Source organism: Haemaphysalis longicornis, unplaced genomic scaffold, assembly GCF_048455015.1.
Source record: "Haemaphysalis longicornis isolate Haplotype H1 unplaced genomic scaffold, Haemaphysalis longicornis Haplotype H1 scaffold_12, whole genome shotgun sequence".
Classification (NCBI taxonomy): Eukaryota; Metazoa; Arthropoda; class Arachnida; order Ixodida; family Ixodidae; genus Haemaphysalis; species Haemaphysalis longicornis.
In genome coordinates this window covers 50,891,503-50,910,497 of record NW_027526225.1, presented here as the reverse complement: position 1 = coordinate 50,910,497, position 18,995 = coordinate 50,891,503, and the positions used below count along the sequence as shown (strand labels likewise).

Sequence of the window (18,995 nt, the reverse complement as noted above, 5' to 3'; positions counted from 1 at the left end):
AAGAAAAACAAAGAATTTGATTGCTTGGTTAGTGCCCTTACTTTCCACTCGCAGACAAGCTTGCGCCATTTGCCGAACTTCACGCTATAAATACAACTATAAATACGAAACAACAACTCAAACAATAGAACACATCCAATGCAAATGTTAACCACAGAATTCTTTAGTGTGGTTTACATACAGTAGTGCCAAAATGGAGCACCTTGACTAACCCCCCCCCCCCCCCCCCCCTTAAAAAAAGAAATACGAAAAAATAAGTGGCGGACATTTATGATACGCCCTAATGCGAAATTTGAGCGCAGCTCAAACTGCAGTCTTCTCAGCAATGGCGCATAGCTGCTGCATCTCAGGAAGTGATCGTGTCATCAGCGAACGGACGAGGGCGTGCGCTATACTCTGGCGTTCTCTTGTAACGCGTTGTCACCCGGCAACACAGCGCGCGGGACACTCGGCATACTACCCTCCCCCTCACGCTTTCATTATACTTTCCTCCTCCGTTTTGCTGCTCGCTCAATCTCGTCTATCTTCGTTGTCTCGTTCCTTGTCTCGAATACAACGAGGGACGACGGTGATGCGAAACCACAGGAGTGGGCTCTTAAGAGCTGCGCTCTAAAAAGAGTGACAAAACTCACAGCAATACTGAGGTTGTCAGGCGACAGGCTGGCCGGACAGGTGTGGCTACAGTTGAGCACTCCTTCCAGTTGGATCTGGAACGGGGTGCAAACCACATTTGCAACACTGTCACAGATAAGACAATAAAATTCACGTATATATTAAAAGAAGAAAGCCCTGAAAAGGGCATTTGCCATGGCCAGTTGAACCTAATTACCCCTTCTGTTGTACTGTATTACCACACTGTATTGTTTTTTAGCATGTTGCTTCTGTTCAATTTGTTTTTGCTTTTTGCTTTTCTTGCCCTCCTTACTCAATGTTCCTACGGGAACCCGTAAGGTAATGTGAATAAATAAATAAACACATGAACACAACAATTAAGTACAAATAGCAGCCTGGTGGAATCGGATAATTGAAAGGCAGCTTTCAAGCAAGTGAAACTGTAAGCTATGGTTTACTAAGTTTACAGCACAAGAAGGAAAAGGTGTGATGCCTATGTGCAGCTCATCTATGTAAGCTTACTTCTCAGTATAGTATACAACCTCTACAAGCGCAGCTCCGGCCTGCATAACTACTCATCACTACTAGACGTCATCACTACTAGATGACAGAAGAGTACATGCCAGTGTTGCTATGGAATTTTCTCTGCCCACTGTTGCACTGGCACTAGGTAGGCCTGGCCCTATTAGGATGTAACAACGCTTCAGTGTTTCTTCACGCTGGGTTGCTAGCACCAATCAGGCAACATCTACAAGGCGAAAGGTTAAGAAAAGCCCCACAACATGCTCCACTGTACAACTTCTCCACCGACCATGAAGGAACTGTGGCACGCCTGAGGCATACGTGAATGCTCAAGCTGCGATGTACACAAGGAAAATAAAATCTGCGTGATGCAGTGCGTACTGAACTGTCACTGCAAAGTTAAAGACCACATCAGTTGTTTTGGAAACGAGATGTTAAAGGTGCCTCGAAGACCAAATACAAACTTTGTTCGATTTGAAAGAGCTAGCCCTTTGGTGAACCACACGGCTCAATTCCAACCATGAAAGATGTTTTGTAACAGAACAAGCGACAGCAATATTGATAGACTTTCTAATTTTACACTAAACTGATGGGCCAGCACTAAATACGTAGTTATCAATTATGTTAACTGCATGGTAGCATTCAAGTGATATGATGAAACGGAAGTAGGGGAGGCCCTACTACACCCGCCCGGTCACGTTTCTTGGCGCTGGCATAGCTTGGTGGGTGTTAACCGCACAAACAAGATTCTGTGGCGCTACAGAGAAATCCCCCCCAAAATGGCTGCGGAGTTGCCACTGCTACACATGTTTTTGAAGCGAAGCTTTCTACGCCTCACTGATAGCATCGTGCGACAGAGTAAAACTGACTGCAAGAAAGCCAACTTTACAGTGGGTTTTACAAAACAGCAATGATGATAGGCGAAAGGACACAAAGTGCCCCAAAAGAAAAAAAAACATACGCTTCCCGTGGTCAGAATCGAACCTGGGTCTCGCATTATGGAGCTTCCTATTGCGCCATTTTGACACGGTTCAAGCAGGTTGGATTTAGGGCTCCGACTTTGACCCAGGTTGCATGGGAGAAAGCTTCGCATTCTGACCCATATTTCTCTTAACCGAAGGGCTTTTATTCCTTCGATATCCCAACCATTCGTTCAAAGTTTGCGATAACATTGGTATCACTGTCATCGGAGGAAGCAGTCTTTTCAATGAACCAACCTCGTATTGCGTCTTGGTGGCCCCTTTAGCGTTAAACGTAGCAGCATTAGGTGAAATGCAACCCCGATTCCCTCCCAGAGCGGTGTCCGGAAATCGGCGCTCCTCACCTGCTGGTTGAGGAGCAGGGAGGAGTGGTTCCCCGTGGTGGCGTGCACGCCCTTGAGGTCTGACTCGATGCCCACCAGCCGGTGGTCCACCACCTCCCGCACCTCGCTCAGGCAGCGCTGGACATTCTGCGAGAGTTTTTTTGACTGGTTCATTCCTACTGTACAGGAGTGGTACAAAGCAATTGTCAAGATGGTCACACTTTCAAAACACAGCTTCACAAGGGAATTTAGCACGAGAGGGTCAACAATGGCCGAGCACATTTGTATTTCACTGGTTAATTAACAGACTAACTGTTAACTAACAGGTTACTGTTAACTGCTACTGCTAACTGTTAACAGACTAACAGGTTAACCAACTAACTGTTAATGGTCAGAATTATAGAATGCCTCAATTATTGCCACAAGCAAACATGTCCATAGAACGTACCTCAACAACTTCACTCGGCTACTTATTCCATGCTTATGTGGTTAGTGGAAAGCGAGAAAAGTTCAAAGCATTACTGCAAGGAGTGAAAGGCCTGACATGACAGCTATAGTAGTTGGTTCTTCACGAATGAAAAAAGGTGACATGAAGTAGACATTTTTATCAACATTGCCACGATAACAAGGATAAACAAACTGTAACAATGCAACACATCACCAAAATGTTAATGTTGGCACGCCAGTTTAGTAGTGGGGTTAGTTACACCATAGTGCCTTGAGTATTCAGGGTGTCTACGAAGTTGACATTTTCAAATTCCCTGAGTTTTCCAGGTTTTCCCTCAGCTTTTTTGATAAATTCCCTGAGTGACACAGGACTTCGTTTAAGGTCAAGACGGGCTGACCCCATGTCGCCAGTTGCTGTCATCCCCTAAAAAGCCTATTATAAAATAAAATACAACATAATAGAGCTTGAATGCTAACCAGCAACTTTTATCGCATTCAAAAAGAAAACATAACGGAGTGGTAGTGGCATCCACAGTGAATGAAATATATATAAAAAAAAGGTAAAACCATACTGCCATGTTCTCAGCTCGCACTCAATGCCTCAGTGCTGTATTTCACTGCTTCAAAGAGTTTATTCTGGTTTGGATGAGGGACACCTGCATCTTAAACACCGTCACGTTAGGTGCCCTTAGACGCCGCTGTACTTTCAGCATCAAAGCGCTGCACAGGATGAGTGGGAAGAGTTCATTTGAGATTCACACGGGAAATCAGAAACACCTCAACTACACCCCGCTATGGTGACTCAACGTAAAGTTCTTTTGGCGCTCAGTGAAAAATATGGAGCCGAAACATTCCGTGTCTTCCTACGCAGCGAAATACAGTGCCGGCTTGCAGTTAAAAGTACTCCTGAAGCTATGTCTTGTTCGATACTTAAGGCTTTTTTAAACATAACTGCCAGCTTCTAAAGGTGAAAATTGAGTGAAATGTGTTTTTTTTTATTACGCCAGATTCACAACTCAGTGATTCGTAACATGCATCAACTAACTACCTAGATACCACAGGGGCTGGGATCGGGGGGGAGGGGGGGGGGGAAGGGTGGCTTGTAAGCTGTATGAAGTGAGTTCTCACTGGAACCAATGACTTCAGACAGCGTCATCAGCGTTGGCGCCGGAGGGCTGTCCACTTTCGACTCAGTGTTTACTTGAGCCAGCATTACCGTGAATTTCACTTCCGTTATAATGTACAGCTAATTTTCCCTGATAGACGCACAAATTCCCTGAGTTTCTCCAGACTACTCAAAACCCCTGAGAATTCCCGGTTTTCCAGGTTGGTAGACACCCTGAATTTCAAGTAAATGAAGCGGAGTTCCTTATTTTGTACGTGTTCTAATTTACCCCACCGAAGTCAGAGAGGTGCCTTTCCTAGCTGGCAGCGTTAGGTTTCCCTGACAACCATTCGATGAGCTCAAGTATGTGCAGTGAGAGGCAGATCACGTTCAAGCACTCGCACCGACATCCAAGTGCCCATCACACAGCCCACTATCTTACCACAGCAAACTCGCATTAGGACAAACTCGTAGGAACTGTAGAACTTGCTTGCATTATCAGAAACTAGTCTGAAGAAGATGTTTTTTGCACTGTGCGTGCCACAGAACAGCAGGGTGTTGTTCATCTTAGTCATTAAGTTTTCAAGTCTACTGTTTTCACTAGTTTGCTAGCTTCGAGTTTTCAGTTATTCCAGCTCACGCATGACCATGACCAATGCACTGTATGACAATCTCTATGAATGAAGACATCCACAAACGCACAAGTTCATCACATTTCTTGATACTACTCAATTTTGGCATGCCTTGTAACCAGACTGCGTGACAACAGAGTAAGGTAAAAACGCCTTAGTTTTTCGTACTGTAAGAAGACTCTAATCAGTAGGTCATGCTGTCATCGCCGTGTCATTCCACTGTGCTATACATTGAAGGCTAGCAAAGAGAAACCACGTGACGGCACACACCGTCCTTTCCCCAAACTGTGGAGATCCTGTTGGGTGGAAAATGGATTCACCCAATGGGATCTCCAGCTCCTTCTGACCGTATTCGTCACCGTTGACCACCTAATCCGGCACTGCTCTGCGTTTTCTCTGTACCAGCCTATCTTCATCAGTGCTATGCCTCCCAGTACTTCTCAAGATGGCCGTCCACCTGAAGACCACAACTGTCTCGTAGCCCTTGGGTTTTTCGGCACAGAGAGTGGGCTCTCAAGACTGACATGGACACATCATTCTTCAACTGGGCTACTCTTCCCTTCCCTTTCTTCCCTCGATTAGTATGGGACGACAACAACAGCAACCTTGTCACCATGAAAAGTTCCCTCTTACAGTGACAGCTCTCAACGTAACTGGTTCTTGAAAAACCGATGAAGAAACCACTTCAATGTATTTTTGTGTCAGCAAACGGTGATGGGATAATCCCCTTCTAGTTACACGATTGCAAAATAATCTCCTGCCAGATCTTCAGGAATTAACGTCTGCAAGCTCCCAAGGTAAAAAATGATTGCAAGGCCAGCACCTCTTGTAATCGATGAGGAATGTTATGTCAGATAGCTGCTTCGTAGCTCAATTAACGCAGCATGTGGGGGAAAGGGTGAGGTTCTTCGGGAGACAAAGACATAGCGTACATTTTACTGCCACCTCAATGTCCCCGGCTTCTGCGCTGCGCACTGGGTTAATTATAGGTTTTGCTGAAGGATGTCTCAAAGAAGACTTTCCTGCTGTAGTACGGAGCTACGGGCCAAAAGCGAACTTAATTCAAGGGGGGAAAAAAAATGAGCCAACCTGTTCCAAGTCGTGCAGACTGGAGTGACCGGTGCCCTGGTCATCTGCACCAGAACCGGTTACATTGCCCAGGCGTTGAACTTGCTCCTGCAGGAAAGCAGCGCGTTACCGGACAACGGGTGGTCACTGGCACGACCCGGATGGTAAGCAGTCAGCAACTCATTCCACACATGCTACAGGGGAGTACGTAACAAGTTTTTATGCCAGGAGTCAGTGGCCACCCTGCTTAGATGGTGAACGCCTAGCCACCTTTTCTGGGGGCAAGCATTATAAAAACTAGTACATGCAGTGATTTGAGCTTTACTCCGGACCAAGAAAGTAGTAAGAACACTGTCATTTAATCAGAATCAATCCTGCTACAACGGGAACTTCTCTCACAAATACAGAAACTTTACCCATCACCTTCCACCATGGTATGCACCTTATACCTCACGGAACACGTACTCCTTGAAAAGTCACTCAAGTTTCAACATGTAGGCCTCCCAAAAACATCATCACGCTGGGCCTGTGCTGGGATTTAACCCTCCACCAGGGTGTTTTTTACAAGCACAGTGGTATCGCATTCCGAGGAGGCCAATCGGGGCGTTTGCAGACTCGAAACAGTTGTTCCAACAACCAGCACAGCCCTTCCCAGAGTGCAGCGCAGCGAAGCGCCCTCACCTTGACCTGGTCGAGGTCCTTGCGCACAGCCTGCAGGCTCGAGTGCTGCTCCTTGACAGCCTGCAGGCCGTTCTCAAGGCTGGACACCTGGCTGCCCAGGTTGGCCACGTTCTGCGCACACAGACACACCACCCATCAGCCTCAATCCAGGAAATCAGAAAACCGAAGAGTGTGTCACTGAACCACCCACAAGCTTCACACGACTATTTGCCCCGCAGGCAAATTGTCCAATCAGTGTAATGCAAAGGCACATGAACTTACTTCACACACATGAGCACATCCCTCTGACACAGCGTAATACAGATAGTCAAATGACGACTAGCGCATCAGAGCGGAACACTACGAAGACACAGTGATGGGGCGCATGCAAGTTATCACTATCGCCATCACCACACCACTTACACCCACTGCAGGATGAAGATTCGTGCGTTGTGATACCCTAGACCGTTCGCTTCTCCGGAACTGTCCGATACCATCCCTTCATAAAGTAACTGGTCTTCCGTTCTACTTCTAGTTCTGTCTATTGGCAGCCACTCTGGTACCATGATAGTCCACATGTTGTCAGATCTCAGCATGATATGCTCAGCCCCTGTCTACTACCCTGTGACACTTCCTCTGGTGTTGCCGATGGCTCCGAAACCTTGGACGAGACTGCCTACCACTGGTTATTGAACTGAATTCAACTATGTTGCGGAAGACCAGGAAAAAAGCTGTGGAAACAGCTTGGAGGGCCCTGGCCACCTTACACACAGAGTTAAGCATGATGACAGGGATTACAAAACAAGTCTAGTACAGTTACATGCAAAACTAGTAGACCAGTACAAAAACAGGTGTAGTACAAAACAAGAGCAGTACAGTTCTCAATACAAATCAGAGCAATTAGAAATGTCAGGTACAGCATGAAAACAAACCTCATAACGGTGCATTAGGCCTACAATTAGGCCTACAATTAGGCCTACAATTAGGCCTACATTATGCCTACATTAGGCCTACATTATGGCAAATTAGCAATCCACCAAGGCCATGACACCCTGGTACCTGAGACTGTAGCAAAAAGAACCGACTCGTTCGCGCACTTAACAAAAAAAAAGAAGACTAATTTCCTCCATACTTGTAGATGCTGATCCCCAACCTCGTCACATACACATCCACTGAAGCCTGTCCAAAATTCAGCCTTTACAGAACAGAAATGGCCAAAATAAGCCTTCTTGCCGTTCACATTTATTAATTATCCTGAAATCTTAAGGATGTTTTTTTTTTTTTTTTTGCGAAAGCTATGCGTGTGACTAACTGAGCTTTCTCCCACTGGCTCCTATGCTCAGTACCAGCTGCTTGGGCTAAAAAGGAGACAATTTGTCGTGTTAAAAGTCACAGCTAAAACAATGAGGTGCGTTCTGCCTTGACGGCTGCCAAGACAAAACTAGAACCGCGGGACTAACGAGACTACAGGGAGTGTAAGAAGCACTGAAGGGCGTAATTTTAAATAAACCTGGAGCCTTCAAACACGCAGCACATGTCTTCCACAACAACAGGTGTTTTAAAGGGACCTTGCAACACTCTTCGAGTAGTGCAAGTAAACCTGTGCAACGTTTAGATTACACTGCCAGGAATACCTGAGCCAAATATTATACATGCACGTGAAGCGGTGAGCGCACGTGAAGCGGTGAGCGCGCAAATCACTGTGAAAGGCACGGAAAAACCAATTGCGCTCTTTTCACTTCTCCTCCTTATGAACCCCTGACATGGCCTAAACAATGTCATTGCAGCCATGGCTGTCCTATTGGCTGTCACTGGTCAACTTCGCGGCTTATTTCTCGCATTTCCTGTGACGATCCCTCGTTGTTGGCAGTGTGTACGAACCTCTTCTATGCCTGAACCTGTATACACAGTCTTGGTGTTTCTTTGGTGTTTTGAGTGTGCGCGGAGTTTGAGTGACGAACTCAATACTCCCCTTTCAACGAGACCACTAGACAACAAATGTTTATCGCTTCAAAAACCAGCCTGAGCGTGCGCTTGCGAGCAGGCAGCCATGCCTGCTTTTTTGTGGCACCAGACGGGAAATAGACCCGCCCACGTTGCGAAGAAAAGGAGAGAACTCCCTGGTCTGTGATATATCGAAGGCCACCGAAGAGAACGCCACGAGCCGCCCCCTTCTCCAGGAGAGAGTGCACAGCTTTCGGCGCATTGTCCGCAGTCGAGTTGAGAGGGAACAATGACGCGCGATTTTTCATTGCGCGTAGTTTCGGTGATAGTGAACTGATTTTCATATTTCTTGCGGGAGGAGATTGCTGAGACAACAGACTTTACCCCACAATACATTCCGAGTAATCGATCGTAAGTGCTACAGGGCCCCTTTAAATGACTGGCACATTTTGTCTGTTTTTTGTCTGTTACTACCAGCATATGTAGTCTGTTACATTCTTGCCGCCTGTTACTTGCTACGTACTTGTATTTTTTTTCCCGAAAACCCACTCCCCTCTTCAATGCTTGTGCGATTGAGGGTACTTGAAATAAATAAATAAATAAAATAAATATACACAGCCACCCACAAGGTTGTTTTCCCCTGTGTTAGCACTGGGCATAAATTCAATACATGTGCATACAATTTAGGTAGAATAAAAGGTTTTAAAACTTCTTTGTAGCAAGGATCGTACTGAGGCTCTCAAGTTTTGGAGTCAGCAATTTCTCACACTCAGTGCCGTGGGCTAGGCATTCGCAATGCGAGTTTACCAACAGAGACAGCCCACAGCACGAAAGTGGCCCAAACTTGCAGCCCAGAAACAGACCGCAATAAGACGACTTCTGTAAAAGCTCTGCTCGCCGGAACAGTTAGCTGACAATGATACTTGCATCTCATTTTTTTGCCATTTTCTCTAAAGTAGGCGATTTCTCTTTTGACGATGCTGCACAAGTGGGTGACTTTGGAGGACCCACTCACCTGCTTGAGGTCGGTCACAGCATTGGGGAGACCCTTGATCTGCGGGGCGGACGCCACGCTCTCCTGCAGGCTGGTGGTGGTGGTCCTGAGCTCCGCCACCTGCGTCCAGCAAGGCACCAAGGAATTAGAACCTCGCAGAAAAAGGGAACTCTGTCCTCCTGGACAAATGCTCAGAGCCCTGGGGCTATTTTAATAACTCCATCCATACTCTACACAGAGGTACTATGTGCGCACAGTCTTAGTCAAAATTTTCTAGGCCACACCAAACTTCCTGGGTTACAAAGAACTCAAATCAGAAGCTCAACGTTCCAAGTGTGGTGGTAAAAAAAAGTGTCAAAGTGGCAAAGTGTGCTGGTGTTGGTGCTCTTTACCAGTAGTCAGCCTTGTGTTATAAAAATTATCATCATCATCAAGAATAATGCTTTTGCCAGGTTTTTGGCATACAATATTTCGGTCTCACTGATAGGTCAGCTTGTATTTCAAATTCTTTGTGGCCCACCAACTCCTGGTACAGCCTAGAAACTTTCAACAGAGGCTGCACATACAAAGATATGTACACAGTCACGGTGTAGGTCAGAGCAACAATACCGTGTACCCACTAAAGCTTTGGTAAGCCTGCATTTTGAATTCTGCATGACCCCGTTAACCTCTGGCATGGTCTGCAAAATTTAGACAAAGACTGCGCACACGAGGACATGTACACACCACGGTGCAAGTCAGAGCCAAAAAACTGTGCACCAACTAAAGCTTAGGAAACAAAAATAAGACGCCTATGTAAAGCGTTTGGCTAAGGTCGGTGAAAACATCAACGAGAGTGGACACTTGGAAGTCAGCTTGCAGCTTTTGGTGTGCAAGCATACAGATGTCGCTGCCATGATAGCCCATCCGGAATGCAGTAGTGCCACATTCCTTCTCCTACCAGAACTAGCCTCACAACCCCGTTCCCGACTGGTACAGTTATCCAGACTCTGTCTAAGTTTGCAGGTTTCTGAGTAAAAAAAAAAGAAGAAAAGGACCTCTACACTAGTCTCACTGAACAACCATGAGAACACAGCAACTTGGGAAAAGCGCACATCTATAGAGAGATATACGCCACCCACAAATACCCGAGGCCATGAGCATTGGCAGGTAGGAGGGGGGTGGGGTAAAAATACTGTAAGCGAATTTCCACATCATCCCAGGGATACAACGAAGAAAGCTCGTTTCTATCTCTTGAGGGATAAGTGAACGTGTTTGTTGAAGTTTTCTCCTTTTTGCACTAGGGTGCAGCACAATGTTCAGCATGGTCTTTCCGGATTCCAGAGCATTTTCACGTGCGCGCTGTTTGCAGAGGAGCACGGGCGCTTCCTCATCGTGTGTGTTCTACGGGGGTGAACTTAGCAAAAGCAATGATGACTTTAGTGAGGAAGAGATCTGCGTGCCCCCGTCAGTTAATGATGACAACAATTCGACAGAAGCGAGTGATGAAGACCACGATGGCGGTGGAGACAGCACCGTGCGGATTCTTGCTCTGTGAGCTATGCATTTTGTCGAAAGACAACGAAATGGTGGCGAAAGATCTCTTTCTTGGCATCTCGAGCTTTCCAGTGTCCATAGTTTTTGGAGTGCACACAGCTGCAGAATCATGGAGCAGGGAAACCTGAAGTACCACCACAACCTCATCCGACCGGTGGTAGTGATCTGAGTGCTCGAGCCAAAAATCGGGGCCTGGCTGCATATGTGCAGTGCGAGAAAAGGCTATTTGGGACGAGCCATTTCATCTACACACTCCCAGGCCGAAGTAGCATGGACCGTGCTGTTTGTAGCGATGGAAAAACAAAAGGAGGCAGCAGGGAAACTGTGTTATTCTGCAAAAGCTGCAGTAACAACCCTGGTCCGCACCCAGGAGAATGCTTCGAGCGGTTTCACACGCTGCTCAAATATCGGTAAAGAAGTTGCAAGCAGAATGCGAGAGAAAAAATAAATATCCTGCGAGTGATTCTTGCACGGTTCGTGGTTTTCTTTGCGGCGCCAAAAACTGGCAAAATGGGTGCGGACCGGAATGGCCAGAAATTGGGTAAAAGGTTCAGACTGCAAAGTTCCCCAATGAAGTGAAAAACAGCAAATGAGGCTACAAAGTCCCTCAGCACGATAACTCCATCACAAAGGAGTTTACCAACCTGGCCTATTATTAGTTGCCACCTTTTTCAGGACATAACATGCCCTTGGTTGGAGTGTTGATTTGCGGTATGCAACAGTATACCTCCAGCACTTGCCGCTATACCCAGGACAACCTCAAATGCAACTTGAGCAATCCTTCGCAGTACGGATGCAATCCTTTGCAGGAAGGATTATCATCTCAATGGGGAGGACAATCTTACACCTCAATAAATGAACCACACACAGGTTACTCAACCTCCCCCCACCCATTGAGATGTGGACAGCCGTCAAGAAACCGCTCACCTGCTTGGCCAGGGCGGCCAGGTCGGCGGCAGTTTGGTGCAGCTGCGCGGCGGTGCCCGTCAGGTTCTGCTCCAGGGCCTTGATCTGGCCGTGCAGGTCGTGCAGCTGTGCGGGCAGCTTCTTGCCGTCCACGTCCACTGCACGCAATTGGCACAACGGCCGGGAGGAGTCAGTCTGACAAAAACCCCAGCAGGGTTCGGCAGGGCGGCTGTGTTTATCAACGTGCAGAACCGGACACCTCAGCAGTACGAGAAGTAGAGGAGCAGAGAGGGAAGCTTTTTGGCAAAACGTACACATTCTCCGAGGTGCTAATTTTTCTTTTTTTTTTCCTGTTTTTTAAAGGCCGCAACTGCACTCAAAATTTCGACTTCTTGAAAACCTTATTTCTGTATAGTCTGCCTAAAAAGACTGCAAGATATAAAATATGACAGTTGATATACGTGTATCCATGCCGCAAACGACCAGCAAGAACTGGCGATTTTGAAGCCGAAATTGAGGAGAGTGCGGCCATTACGGCCAGCCAGTGACTTGCATGAGTGAGTGGCCAGCCAGCCAAAGCAAACCTGTGTGCAACACTTTGCACTCGAAGCAGGAACGTGACCCTTGGCTGGCCAGAGCGCGAAGCACCCAGCCGGCTGCAATGTCACTTCCACTTCATGGCTGCTTGCGTGATCTGTTGGCAGGTGTAGCGTCATCTGTGACTGAGCTATTTTAAACATTTCTAGCCATTTAACAAGGCATTTCTCAGGGCTACCAGTCATGTCCCAGTTGGTTTGGTAATACGTACTGTACATTCACAGTACACTTGGCTGAAGTGAAATATGAGTGCAGTGGCGTTTAAGCATAGGCAATTTAAAAACACAAGGACTTTAGAAATGCAGTTTTGGTTGAGTAGTGGTTATCAAACGTAGGTTTTCAGAGACATGTCAGGTGGTCAGAGCAAACAGTTAGTTCGGCATGTGGGAAATGAGCTCGCAGTGCATAAAGATTACCAAGCAAGAAAAATAATAATAAAAAAAAAACAGATGGGATCATTGCACTGCCTAGCCATACAGCGTATTTATTTAAAAGTGCAGGGGACACGTGCGATGGTATGAGAAAAACACACACAGCTGAACAAACCAGATCGAGTCTGATCTTGTTCCTTCAAAATATTGCTATGAACCTTGCCTTCTGTTCTGTTCGATTGTGTGTTTTGTTGCTAGCGTCTGGCCCCGCCCGGGTGTCTTTCTTTTTAACCCCCGGGCTGCGGCTTGAGCGTCTACGACGCGTCAAGAGCAGTCGACCAGCACTGAACCCTCTTAAACGCTACATACGGCACCAAGACTGCCAGATATATAATCAAAACTACAGACGGCTACAGAGAGTAACAGCTTCGCAAATATTAAGACTACAAGTGCAATACTATATCTTCTTTCAGGGGTTGCTGGCTGCTGACAGAAACACTATGAAAACTTATTTTTGTTTTTATACCGGCTTTAGAAGAGAAAGCCCCACTACTGAGATCCCAACCCACGGAGGCAAGTCCACTCCATGTGGGCATCCAAAGTGACTTTACAGCTTCACAGTGCTTTGACCACTCAAAAAAAAAAAAAAAAAACAAGAGACAAAACATAGCGCAAACAGGAGAGGTAATGATGGCTAGACAGCAGGCAAGTTTCATCACATTTTGGACAAAACTCTCCTCAAGAAAACCAGCTGAAGTGTTTCTTTTTGTCAACATAATACCACACAAGTTTCCTCACTCACAGTTCTCTTCAGGCAGTTGCTAGCACTGTTTGTGACAAGTTACGTGTATAGCTGTCTGTCAGCTCTCTGACAGCTGATGATGACCTCACAATAAGTTTTTAGTTGTTGTCCGAGTTGTCAGTGACGAGGCAGGCTTGACGAGACAGACACCCTTCTACTAAACGTGGTACGCACTAGGCAGACAATCTGTACAGTAAACACCACAGTGTTTACTGTAATTGCTGCACTCGTTTTAACAGTTTCAACGTTACAAGACAAGGGTTGCATGACATTGAATTTACTTCTTTTTGGGTGGTCGATGCTGGCACTATCACGACAGCCGACTTCGCATGGCACTCAGGCAAAGATAAACTGAGAAAAGACAGCTAGATATGATATTTCGCACCCCTGCATCTAATCCGCACCCCCACTTCCAGCCCGCCGGAAAAGAAAAAAAATCCTCGCGTGTTGCCCGCAATCGATACAGGAAAAGGCTGCACCAAAGCTACTGCTCAAGCAACACGTCACATACTACGTAGACAGAAAAAGCGTATATTTAGCAAGTAGAATACACTGACTGCAAGGCGAAAGTCACAATTCGCTAATAAGATTCAGTTGTTAGAATGCGCTCGTCCTTGTATTTTCTTCCTTGTCCTTGTACGTTTTGCGAAATCGCTGCCATGGAAGGCCTAATCAGTGTAAATGCGTAGGAGCTTCACGGCACAACGCGCGTTGCCGTGAAGCTGCACTAAAGGAGAAACCCCGTGTATTATCCGCACCCCTACTTTGCTGCTGAAATTTTCGCATTTTTGGTGCGGGTTATGCGCGTGAAAATACGGTATTTCTGTTCTTGTTTTTCAAGAAAACTCACGCAAGCATTCAGCAAGCCCAAGCCCTGCATGGGACGATGTGAACATTACGGTGCAGCAAAAGCTAGATATCGTAACGTTGTGGGTTACCAATTCTGAATTAGGTTACTTGTAGTAATTTAGGGCCTTAGCCAACCAACTGAAACAAAAGCATTTTTTCAACTGTTCAACATAAAGGTGCAAATGAATGTGGGATGAATTACATAGTGCTTCAAGCAACAGAGGCAAATGACAGGTTAAAAAGACACTAAACATTGCATACATTTAAAACACTGTTTTAACTGAAAGGCCGGCTCTCTTGGCTTTTGTTCAACAGCCAATGATGCCTTGTTTGCTGAGAAATAAATATTTCAGGCAAGCATTTCTCTCCACCGTTTCCCTTCCCGTTTTTTGTGATGTTGATGCACACGTCACAAAGAGCCCAGGCCAAGCGAACTGCTATCGAGTTCGCCCAATCATCACGATCTTCCTTAAAGCTTGATGTCGAGGTAGTTGGAAAGGAAGTTGCGCTTGGTATGCTGGAAAGAAACTGTACACTTTCATGAGACGACGCCACACTAACAGTTGTTAGTGTGTAATCTTGATCTTCCTGAAAGCCTGTTCCAATTGGCTTCCACTTTCGCCGCAAAGACTGGACGCCAATCAAAAAGGGCTTCTTTGAAGCCACTATGGTACAACGGCGTAGGTGCACTCAGCCATGATTCAAGCCCTCCCCCTGTAAGCTGTCAGGGAGAAGTTGAAGAAAACACGCACACGATTGGCCAACAATGAAGTTTACGGCTGGATCCCACACGGCGGGCATTTTTTCACCACTTTCTTTTCGACTCAAAAAATTCTTCATCTCTTTCTGTGACCCACCACAACCTCCCCTTTGCTCTCCGAGGTTTTCTTGACTGCCAACCCTTATTTTCTGTCTTATTTCACGGAGCCCCTCATTTCCCATTTTCTGATTCGCTATATATATACATATACATATAAATATATATATATATATATATATATATATGCTGAGCTTGCAATATACGGCGGGGTATGACTTTGAGACTACAGATTTTGGAAAGAATTACTTCGCCTTATATTCGAATGAATACGGTACATATGTACATGTGTCAGAACGAAGTAGGTGCGGTAGGCTCTCATGATCTCTAGCATACACCTGTTGACTGCACTTGTGTCACAAGGAAGGACATTTCAGCGCAATCGAAGTTGAAACAAATCTTCAGACTATCCCATTTGATAATGTTTGCTAGCTGAGGTGTGTGTCTGTTAAAAGTGCGTGCTCAGCAAAAGTTCCCGGGCCCGTTTATTTCACATTTAGATGTCCATACATTAGCATTTATTTCAGAAGAACCTCCTCCCCAACCTCCTCCAATTCCATTTCGCAACTCGTAATGGGGAAAAATTCATTTTTTCACGCTTATTCATTTGTCTGCTGTTGTAGCCATTGGTATCATTGTAGTATTCCCAGCACTCTAATCTACCGATATAGGCCAACTTCTGCTTTCGTGTTTTAGTGTCCCTGGAATGCAAGATGCATTATGCAGCTCATTTTTTGCTGCTTCACACCAAGGCAGTACGAAATGCACGACAGTGCATCCTTCGTTTAAAGAAATTAAACGTGCGACTCCCACCTAAGCTATAAGGTACGTTCAAGTGAAGGAATTATTTTGCACTGCCTTCAATCTCCTGGAAAATGACAGAAGACTGAGTAAGATTGTAGAGATATTTAATAAGTCCTCAAGAGATTGTAGTGTCCTGTACATTTACTCTGAGAAGAAGAATGAGATTGGTTGTTCGTTTATTGTATTATGTTTTTCTACCTGCATACAGTTGCTCTGTAAATATTCGAGCAATGAATCTTGTTCATGTTGTTCGACTTGCATTCAATTTGGGTGTTTAGAATCCCATATCTTACCAACTGTTACCTAATTCAAATGCAAGCAGGCTCCGCTACGGATAATGCAAACTACTTGCCACCATGCTGGCTGCTTGGATATTGCCAAACAGCCAGTGATACACAACTGCTGCCTGCACACGACGCTGTGTTACTTCCGGAACAGAAAGAAAAACGGAGAGAGATCGTAAAATCGGGTAAAAACAGTATGGAACGTGCATTCTTTGCAGGCTATGTCATTGTGAACGCAAGTGCAGTGGCGGGTGGTGCACTGGCAGGTGAGAATAGGGAGCAACTTGTCGCCGCCAGTGACGGCAAGAAAGGGGACAAAAAAGCACTCGGAAGCGATGGCTGGATAGAACGAAGGGGCCTTCGCTATGTTCCATCGTCAGAGCAAAAAAAACGCTGGCTGTCGGCTTCAAGGACGAAAGGCAGACTGCATGGACTTTCTCAAGCATCAAACTTGTTGACATACCTTACTGCTTCAAAATTGCACCAGGCTGTTTTTTTTTTTTTTTATGTTCATGAATTCAAACTCTCATTTATTCGAACTGATATGGCTTCCCCTTGCCATTAGAATTAACAAGCTTTTGCTGTAATATAGTGGAAACAGAATTCAGTATTTGATTTGATGCTTAAATAAAGCTTTTTGCTTACAGTATGCATGTTCAATTTGATTTCATTTCGAACCCTCCGAACTACACTTCTGTGGAGTTCGATGTGAAATAAAAGAGTGACAACCGCTTTTCATGTCCCTTGTGTGCAAACCTCATAACAGACCTATTCTTCAAAAACAAATGCTTGTGCCTACTCGTGTATACATCCCCTCCCTCCGAACTAGGAAATGACGTGGCACCCGCCGCTGCTTGCAAATAAACTAGTACCCGGGCATTCCCAGAGAGCAGAGGAGACCCACCGGCATCCCTCACCCACCTCCCAGTCCTGGGCAGATATCCTTTACCACTACCGATGAAAGAGCCGCATTTAATCCTCCCCTCACCCCCTTATAAACACCAGCAATGCACACCTTTGGTGACGTCTACAAAACTTCGACTGTTCTTGTTGCATCGACAGTGTTCTCGACCTAATCCCATGTTTTCAGAAACGACACCCCACTGAATAAATGTGTGGAAAGCAAACTCGGTGGCACTTGATTTGCCGGCACCTGTGCAAGTCACTTTGTTGACTGCTTCTCCAATGCTCGTGCAATTCTTTAATTAAGCTTATTGTGGAGCCAAGTTCACCCCAAGAAACAATCACTTTTACACAAACCACGCTTTCTTCTTCGCAGCGTGACAGTACCGTCAACCATGAACCCTTACAAATGCCCATCCTGTCCCAATGCCCCAACGCCACATACTACCCAAACCCCCCTAGTAATGTTGGTCAACCCTGTGTGGTGCGCAAAAGCCGCCGCCGCCGCCACGAATATCGGCTTGCCAGGCTAGGAAGGCCACCTACAACGCCATCTTCTTTCCAGTAAACGTTCATCATTATCATCATCAGTAACCTTACATGCAGTTCAAATGCTGCCGAGCTGTCGCAGACAACAGATTCTCGACGACAGTGCGGCTTTATCGCAAAGAGGGACACACCCAGTGCAGTTCCATTCAGGGGTGGTGGTTACCTCGGTGCAGGTGCGCCCTGAGGCTGTCCAGGTCCTGCCTGAGGGCCAGGTGCAGCCAGACCAGCGCCCCCGCGGCCCCCACCAGCAGCACCAGCCCCACGGGCAGCCAGGCCCACCAGCGCCTGGGGTGAGGGTGGGGGGACGGGCATGGGGGACGGGCCCACTTGGTCGGGGGATGGGCCAACTTCCACGGCTCGTTCATCGCGTGTGGATTGCAATGCGTGCAGTACTGCTCACATGCGTCCGAAATGTTTTGTCACGTAAGTCACGTGCGTCAGAAATTCCCTACGTGAATTTAATCAACCACATGACATATATTTTAACACCTCGAGCCATCACCCAACCTACCACTCCCATAAATTTGCACAGAAAGTGTGGGAAAAAACAAAAAACCCGAAGAAAAAGCTAGGAAATATGAATTCTTTCGTTTGCACCTAGTTGCATCTGTGTTGCAGTTATTGCATTCATTCTGACACAGAAACATTGTGTTGTAGTGATGGCACGCAGGAGGGTATTTTTCCCAAATTCAAAGACCCGCGATTTCTGTATTCTAGGGGTGGGCAGTGACTCGGTGGTTTAGATGTAACTGACATTTTGCATAAAGAGGGGTAGGCGATGCATTGGGATATTACTGTATGACATTATTTACGTATAAATATACGTAATATTATTTATTCTGTACGATATGGTCCATACATGATCCATCACATGCACGCAAAGACTCTTTGTGGGGCCAACTGTTAACTTGCACGGTGCGGGTGTGCCCAATGTCGGGATGCCCTGCAGCTATGAAAAAAACTCTGCTCAACGTCGCTGTTACCAAACTACTGGCAAGCACTTGAAAGCGCCAATACAAATGGACGAGGACTGCATTTACCAGACTGAAGGACCGCCAACTAGTTTAACTAAAAAATTACCCACAAAAATGCAGGAATTTCCACACGCATTACTAGAACTGTCCCTCACAAAGCAGCAATGAAAATACTGTTCTGAAGACACTGCTAGACAAGCGAATGATCGATAGCACAGAAATTTCAACAGGGGAAGGAGCTATATGTGGCCTTCTAAGAGTCCCTGGTTCCTGATAAAAACAGCGAATGCCCTAATTTGGCTACTGTCTTCATTTT

The 18,995-nt window shown here is 46.1% G+C and overlaps 1 protein-coding gene across 2 annotated transcripts in view; it reads right to left on the bottom strand.

Annotated features, from left to right (window-relative positions):
* Window positions 1–18,995, bottom strand: part of LOC144162631 (uncharacterized) — a 58,235-nt gene that overhangs the window by 16,359 nt on the left and 22,881 nt on the right. Inside the window, exons 2-8 of one of the 2 annotated variants that reach the window (XM_077693246.1) lie at window positions 17,869–17,990; window positions 11,751–11,887; window positions 9,309–9,407; window positions 6,371–6,481; window positions 5,711–5,797; window positions 2,459–2,584; window positions 633–707 (exon numbers count right to left, since the gene is read on the bottom strand). In XM_077693246.1, coding sequence (XP_077549372.1) covers window positions 633–707; window positions 2,459–2,584; window positions 5,711–5,797; window positions 6,371–6,481; window positions 9,309–9,407; window positions 11,751–11,887; window positions 17,869–17,990 — 757 coding nt within the window. The remainder of the gene's footprint in view (window positions 1–632; window positions 708–2,458; window positions 2,585–5,710; window positions 5,798–6,370; window positions 6,482–9,308; window positions 9,408–11,750; window positions 11,888–17,868; window positions 17,991–18,995) is intronic. The other variant, XM_077693245.1, reaches the window with a different exon arrangement.